The 8,288-nt window shown below is 43.1% G+C and overlaps 1 protein-coding gene across 1 annotated transcript; it reads right to left on the reverse strand.

Moving 5' to 3' along the window:
* Window positions 1-2,987: 2,987 nt before the first annotated feature.
* cdpf1 (cysteine rich DPF motif domain containing 1) lies at window positions 2,988-8,155 on the reverse strand. The gene is made up of 3 exons (XM_061714955.1): window positions 7,811-8,155; window positions 7,450-7,561; window positions 2,988-4,536 (listed from the first exon to the last, which is right to left on the reverse strand). Exons 1-3 carry the CDS (start codon window positions 7,909-7,911, stop codon window positions 4,408-4,410), a joined length of 342 nt encoding a protein of 113 aa, XP_061570939.1. The 5' UTR covers window positions 7,912-8,155; the 3' UTR covers window positions 2,988-4,407.
* Window positions 8,156-8,288: the final 133 nt, after the last annotated feature.

Below are 8,288 nucleotides of genomic sequence, written 5' to 3' on the forward strand. Positions count from 1 at the left end.
AAGAATTTGTCATCTCGCGGTAAAAACGATAAATTCCCGTTGATGACGTTTTTGTGTAAAGCTGATTTATGGTTCTGCGTTAAATCCACGCACAACGTACGGGAAGGAAGGAAGGATGGAAGGAAGGAAGGAAGGAAGGAAGGAAGGAAGGAAGGAAGGAAGGAAGGAAGGAAGGAAGGAAGGAAGGAAGGAAGGAAGGAAGGAAGGAAGGAAGGAAAGGGGAGAAGGAAGGGAGAAAACAAGGAAAGGAGGAAGGATGGGAGAAAAGAGGAAGGAAAGAAATGAGCCAGAAAGAAAGAAAGAAAGAAAGAAAGAAAGAAAGAAAGAAAGAAAGAAAGAAAGAAAGAAAGAAAGAAAGAAAGAAAGAAAGAAAAAAGGATAAATTCCCGTTGATGACGTTTTTGTCATTGTCAATTGATATTTTTTTTATCGTCATTTTTATCGTTATCGGGATAAATGCCAGAAATTATCGTGATACATTTTTTAGTCATACCGCCCATCCCTATAGTAAACACTTTTCTTTTTCGGGGGGTTTGGTGCCATTTGCACCGTGGAGTATAAGGCTGATTTATGGTTCCTCTGCGTCGATTTAACGCAGAGCCATAATTCAGGCTTACCTATGGCGCACTTGATCTGGCAAACACACGCAGGCTGCACAAAGGTGATTTTCGGGGAATAAAATCAGATGTTTGCAGCCTAGGGGAGGGGGGTGATGAACTGGTGCAGGCTGCGGTCTCAGCCCGGACACAGCAGTGTGCTGGTGCCCGCGGTTGCGCCACAGTGGCACCGCAGAGACGCACAGACGCACGGGCGGCTGCGTGTGCACATATCCATATACATATACATATACATATATATATATATATATATATATATATATATATATATATATATATATATATATATATATATATATATATATACATGTATAACCCCCCCTAAAGCAGCGTGACAGCCCTCGTCTCTCACCTGAAGCTCGTTTCCTGGAGCCGTCTCTGCGCGCAGCCGTCCCCGGCGGCGCAGCAGCAGCAGCGGGCTGGCTCCCGTGCGGCGGCCGGCGGTAAAACTCCGGCGCGTCCTCGTCCACCTGCCACTCGAAGCGGCCCGGGGACAGCGGCCTCTCCTCCACCGGGTCGAAGTTGTACCGCTCCGTAAAATCCCGCACGGACTCCCTGGTCGCGGCGTCCGCGTACCTGCGCGCGTCCTCCGGGCTGGCTCTGCCGAAGAGCGCCCTGCGCACCGGCCGGACGCTGTCCTGCGGCCGCGCCTCCACCCGCTCCACGGTCGGGCTGGCGTTGGACAGACGCACGTCGGACATGGTTCCCCCACCCAAAAATACACACGCACTCAAAAGCTGCTATTCCCAACGAGTATTTCCTTCAAATGCGAAGTAGTCGCGGGGATGACGCACGCATACTCCTTGCGCGTATCATCCAAAAAATTGTGCGTAAAAGCTGGAATAAAGAGTCTCCCCCTCTCGGAAAAGAGGGCGCAGAAAAGTGGGGGCTGCGACAGAGCCGCTCCTGTCAGGTTCGTAGTAGTCAGATGGGAACGTAAAAAGTCACTATAAGAGCCAACATGGCGTTAGAGGAAGCCGAGGGTGAAGAAGATGAGTTGACAACAAGTCTATTTAAACAGAGGCGGTGTTTTCCTCGCCGCGGCGCTGAAGGACCGCCCATGGAGGCTCTTATGCTGCGTTCCATTTACCTCGGAAGTCGGAACTCGGAACTGGGAATGACGTCACAGCAGAGTTATCAGCGTTCCAGTTACAAAGTAGGTAAACCAGTTTGTAGTTCGCATATACCACATGAAAAATGTAAATTACACTATAGCAGCATATATATGCCGAACAATACTTGTATACGACTGATTTAGTGTGACCAAAACTAGAATTAAGTGCTACGAAGCTCTCTTCTACTGTTTACAACCGGGGCAGCCATCTCGGAATGTGAACTCGGGGGTGGTGAAGACTCTCCCACTTTCCCAGTGGGAAATCCCACTTCGAGGGGCGTTCCAGTTGAAAAATCCGACTGGGAACTGGGAAATCCCCACTTCCGAGGACAAATGGAACGCGGCATTAAAGCCAAACACGGGCCCCTCTCAAGGCTGATTTATGCTTCCGCGTTAAATCGACGCACACCGTACGTAACCATACGCCGTAGGCCCTGCGTTGGTGTAACGCGGAACCATAAATCAGCCTTCACGCATTGGAGCAGCTCCACGGACGCGCACGGCCCCGGATCACTCTTCCCCATTCGGCAGAGGCTTTGAAATTTAAATGAAAGCATGGTCGAGTTTTACACTTCCTTTAGCAGCCAATTTAACTTAAAAGAGAGCTGCAAAAGGGATTGAAGTGGACACTTTAAAACTCCCACAAAGTGAATTCGCTCTCGTTAACAGGAATTTGCACCCATCTCTGTGCAGGACTGGGCAGATGAGCAGCAGGGGAGACAGCATGTGATGAGAGGACTGTCTGTGACGTCTCGCTGCAGGCTTGGTAGTGGCTGCTATCACATGCATCAATCATCAAATGGATGTATGATTGCTGACAGATATCACAGCTTAATCTGATTTGGTGTCACATAAACAGCACACTTGATTCAATCAGTGTAACTCTATTGAGCTTTAAGGTTACTGGAGGACAGTGGGGGCTTTAAAGAGAGGGAGGGTGGAGGTTGGTGGGGGGGTTTGTGCGAGAAAACCTCAAAATAAAATGCCACAACTCTGGCCTTTAGTGACATCAGCTTGTGAGCGAAAGCCTTCCGTCATTGTTGGCACCGGGCCTATCGCTGACAGACTTTGGCACCGGTGCCATGGGGTGGGTTGCGTGCTCCACCGGTTGTAATCGCTAATGTGTGCTCAAGGGTTAAAGAGAAAGCTAATTGAAATATAGAAAAGAAAAAAAAAACAAAGACAATACAAGCAGATTCATAACAAACTTCACATCTTTAAAATGTTTCAAAAGAATGTATCAAGTTTTCCTGGTGAGATTTCTCATATTTATTTCCTCCACATACCAAAACTGGATCAGGGTCATTTATAAAGAGTATTCATAAAAAAATATACAAACAAACAAAGAAAAAAAAACAGCAACAGTAAGTAGTGCTTGCCCGGGAGTTCACCAAGTCCCAAAGTACACTCTCCAGTGAGTGTCATCTGCATTCCTCTGTAGCATTTGCCAGTAAAATGAGTGGGCCTGCCTTTAAGGCCATACTGTTTCAATTAGGCCTTGCAAAAGACTCAAACATCTCGTGATAAATACAGCCAGGCCATCTGTTATATAGATGTTATCGCCAGGATCACACTTATTCCATAATGTGTTTATGCTGCTATAAACGCAGCGTTGTACTGAGCGATCCTTGAACTGAAAACAGATTTTGATCATTGCGATTAGATGGGAAAGTGAGAAATGAGGCCAGAGAGTGCTCTGCTCAGGTCTCACATGCATAACTAATGCTTTACAGGGAACGTGGTTATCAGAAATGGAAATATTGTGACTCCTTTGAGTGAGAAAGAGAGAGAGAGAGAGAAAGAATGAATAGTAGATGGTAGATTAACCAGCACAAGAAACATGAGACGTCAGGTTGAAAACCCCAAGGCTTGTTTGTTTTGTTGCAGTTTTACTGAGACTTTACCGAATTTCCTCCACCAGGAAATAAAAGCCCCAAAACCCCAGCACTAAACATGTGGTACAAGTCAGAAAGTTTGGACACACTTCTCATTCAAAATGAAAGGCTTTTTGACTGGGACTGACTGCGTTTTCCTCCTGCGGCACTATAGTTGTGTTTTAACTAGTTGTGTTTGTCTGAAGGGAAGTGCAGCGGAGCATGCATTCTGCACTGAAACGGGAGTACACTTGAATGATGCAACCATGCAGGATTCAGCCATCAAAACATGACTTAGTTACACGGCTACTACAACAGCTACTACGGCAGAGTGAGTCACACGTACGAGCTTGCAATATCCCTGATAACATTTGTGCACGCAGCACACTGGACGACTACTTTAACTGATGTTTGCATTTACTCTAAACCAAACTGGTATCGCTGATAACCAGTTAATATGCAACAGGCTTCGGTAATAGACAATGAATTACATCAATAGTTTGTTGCGTCCTTCAAGGCATGTTTGTGGGTTTAAAATAAAAAAAACTACATAAAAAGTCACACCTGCTGCTCGCTTGTATAAAACTCTTCGCAATAAATAAATAAAAACCTCTAATTCAGTGGCCCTGAGCATCTAGTGTTCTGGTGAGTGCTGCTCATTTCCAAATCAATAACAACTCTGAGCAATGCTCATAAAACACTAGCAGCCTTCCTTTTCCAAATGTCTGGTGCGAGCGTGCCGGTGAGGGCATGTATGCGGATGCTGGTTGCAGGAAGAGCAGCAGGTTGTGGACCTCGTGTGTCATGAGACGGCGGCCTTTGAACTCTGCTTCTTCTTCGCCAGCTCGGCCTGAATCTGGTGAGGGAACTGGTCCAGGTGCTTGTTCACACAGCGCATGCAGAACCTCTTGGTGTAGAAGAGACTGCAGTCCTGGGAGGAGAAGCAGCATGTCAGCAGATACTCACACTGAGCTCACGACCACACACCAAAAAACACCAACGTTTCTGTAACCAGGCATTAACAGTTTGATATAAGAGGATCAATTGTAAAAATATTTTATTTGTTTTTAAATCTTTACATGGTCTTGCACTTTCTTGCATCTCAGGCCTTTTAAAGGTCCATAGAACTTCTCTGGCTCTTAGGTCAGCTGACCAACTTCTCCTTCTAGGGCTGTTTTTAACTCATTTTTTACTCACTAGCTTTTAACTCGCCATAATTGTTGTATTTCATTTATGTGGTTTATGTTTTTGTTTTTTATTTTTCCTTTCACTTGTCCAGCACGTTGGTCAGCTGTTGTTATTTTTAAAGTGCTTTATAAATAAACTTGAACTTGACTGTAGGGGGAAGTGTAATGGTATGTTAATTTGCGGAAAGTACAAGGATTTAAAAAAAGATACTCCATTACTTTTCTTATATTTTCTTCTGGATGTTGGCTCATACAAATATTTGTCAAACATAACACTACTTGCTGTTGGCCACTACATACGGACACTGTTTTTGCAAAATGTCAAAGATCAGATCAGACATACCTGTCAAGTCTCTATAACTGGCGTATTTTACCCCTCGTTCCGCCCCCCCTCCGTATTAGTAATTTCGCGTTTTATAATATAATAATTTTGAAACAGCAAACTGAATTGTCATTAGGCTCGCGAGAACTGCCCCCTGCTGTAGCCTGGGTGGAAGTTCTCGCGAGGTTAGTGGCGACAACAGGAACAAACTCAGAACAACAAATCAGAGAAATGGATGGATGTAACGAGAGTGAAGGCATTTCTGCTGGAAAAGCAAAGACTTTGTGTAAATATATCTAAAAATGCGATGGATAATTTACTTTCCTAAAGAGGAGCAGGATGGGGCTCAGTTACGCATTATGAAAGATGTGTAACTGTGATTTTAGTGACTCACAGGGGAAGGAAAAGAACATGTAAATGTTTCACTTGAAGGCAATCAATGTGTATATAAACTGAAAATATTTAAACTAAATAAATGTGCTTTAATTCCACTTTGCGTGTTCATTAAGGCTCAATTATAGGAATTACATACATAGTAAGTCCACAACATTTCAGTGTCAACAGAGGTAGAACTAGCAGATTCTGAGCACATAATTGTAGTTTGTAAGTGGTTGACAGGTATTTATTTTAGATTTGTTGTAAATATATCTTAAAATGTAATAATGGATCTCAGTTGGGCTGGTGGGATCCTTATTTTTAAATCCAAAACTTGACAGGTATGCAGATCAGAGGCTTCCAGCTTCCAGTGGGTCAAAGGATAGAGTTAAAATCGTACTGCTGGTCTACAAAGACCTGAATGGTCTTGGACCAAAATACATGCTTGATCTGTTAGTTCCTATGAAGCTCCCAGACCCCTGAGGTTCATCTGGATCTGGTTTGTTGTGGTTCCCAAGAACAAGAACCAAGCAAGGTGAGGCAGCGTTCAGTTATTCTGCTCCTCACGGTGGAACAAACTTCCTGTAGACCTGAGGTCTGCTCCAACTGTCAGCTCCTTTAAATCAGGCCTAAAACATTACAGATTACTGAAGCGTACTGTTAAATTAAATACTCACCTGCTGCACTCTACTGCCCTTACTTTTTAACAACTTGTGCTTTTTATTATTTAACCTCTCTTCTTATCATTTTATTTTTTATTTACTGTTTAAATGTGTCTTGCTGCTTTTAATGTTACGTAGGTATGCAGGTATGTGAGGATGTAAGTATGTTGTATATGTACAGTATATGTGTAGGTGTACGGTATGTATGCATGTGTATATGTGTGCATATTATGTACATGTGTATGTATGTGTGTACTTAGGTATGTATACATATATATTATTGTGTATACAATACATATATGCACAGAAGGATGAGTGATATTATAATGATAATGTAGAATATATTTATTTACATAAGAATACAGCAATAGCAAAATATCTACATTAATGTTAAAATACAATATTTTCTCTTTTCGTTAAAGTTATTCCACATTGGGATAAGATTTTGTAAAAGTCAAGTGCTGACGATGATAATCTATGAAGGACACCATCAGAGTGCTGAGAGCTCTTTCAGCGACAGGCTCCTTCACCCTAAATGTGTGAAGGAGCTACAGAAGGTCCTTCCTCCCTGCAGCTGTGAGACTACACAACCAGCACTGCTCACAGTAGACCACAAACATAACAACCTGACAATAAATATACATACCGGAAAATAATGTGCAATATCATTCTCTGCAACGTGCAATTATGTAAATAACATCTGCAAATATCCATCTGTTATTCTTTTTATATACTAGTATTTCTTATTACTATTTTTATTCTCCTTCTTCTTATTATTATTATTGTATATACTGTTTATAGTGTTTTATTATTACTGTGTGATATTGATGCCTCTTGTGTTTTGCACTATCCCCTTTCCTGCTGTAATCTGGAAATTTCCCCTCTGTGGGACTATTAAAGGATTTCTTATTATTATTCTTATTAAATAAGGGTTAGGATTACATAAATCTCCGACTTCCTCCTAATCCTTTTGAACAAGTTTTTGCTGTTGATTTGCTTTTGTTTTTTATTTATAAATATTGCACTGTTTTCATTTGTTTGTACTTGTCTCATCTATATATATATATATATATATATATATATATATATATATATATATATATATATTTTTTTTTTTTTTTTTTAACCATGTTCAAATAAAGGATCCAGAACTTTTGGGGGGTTTAGTGCAGAAGAAGTAACACCTTCCTGCAATAATCAGTATTAACTGCACCAGTCTGCAGGTGCTGTTGACATGGCCCTGGGCCGGTGCAGGGCAGAGATAGGGGGGTTCTGGGGGTTCTGGGGGTTTCTCTCACCGCTCCCACGCAGACGGTGCTGCTGCAGAGGCTGCAGGTGGATCCCAGCACCAGGAACCGGTCCCGGTCCGGGCGGAACGGGTCTCTGCCCACGAAACACTCCTCCAGCAGCCTGGAGACAACACAGCCCTCTCAGCTCACTAGTCTGCTCTTAGATCACTACAGTCTGGGATCAGGGGGGAAAGGGGGAAATACACCAATCCAACTCGACTGTTTCGGTGGTTTTGGAGGTTTAATCATCTTATTAATCATCTTATTTCACGTGGTTTTTTTTTAATCTCCAATGTAAACAGATCCAGCATGGCGTTAGCTTTAGCATCGTTAGCAGCAGTCTCTGGTCTCTCGGGGTTTTTCCACTTACACGATCGCTCTGGTGTTCGGCGGCTTCTGCCCGTAGTAGGTGAACGGGGTGCTGAGACCGCACAAGTCACACGAAAACGTGTTTTGAGGGGTTTCACTCATGGTTTCACTGGTAGTTGTCTCCGTGGAGAGAGTGTTCCTGGTTCCTCGGCGGCGGCGCGGCTGCTCGGTTCGGTGCAGCTCCAGCGCCCCCACGCGGCGCGGGGGGGAACGACACCCGCGCCGTCAGCGCGGAAAACACACACACCAAGTTCTTACGAACTACTGCGATGGTAAAGGTAAAACAACGGATTTAACAACCTGAGGTTCAGGAGAGCAGGAAAAAAGTTAAACCCAGTAAGCGAGGCCAAATTAATAAAATGAACAGTTAAATTTGCACAACAATGCATAGTGGTGATAAATTATATATAATGTAATAATTACAAATAATTTAAAAAAAGCGTTATAATGCAATCTAAAAATAAATACATATATACCTG

The sequence above is a fragment of the Cololabis saira genome, chromosome 23, assembly GCF_033807715.1.
Source record: "Cololabis saira isolate AMF1-May2022 chromosome 23, fColSai1.1, whole genome shotgun sequence".
In the NCBI taxonomy this organism is placed as follows: domain Eukaryota; kingdom Metazoa; phylum Chordata; class Actinopteri; order Beloniformes; family Belonidae; genus Cololabis; species Cololabis saira.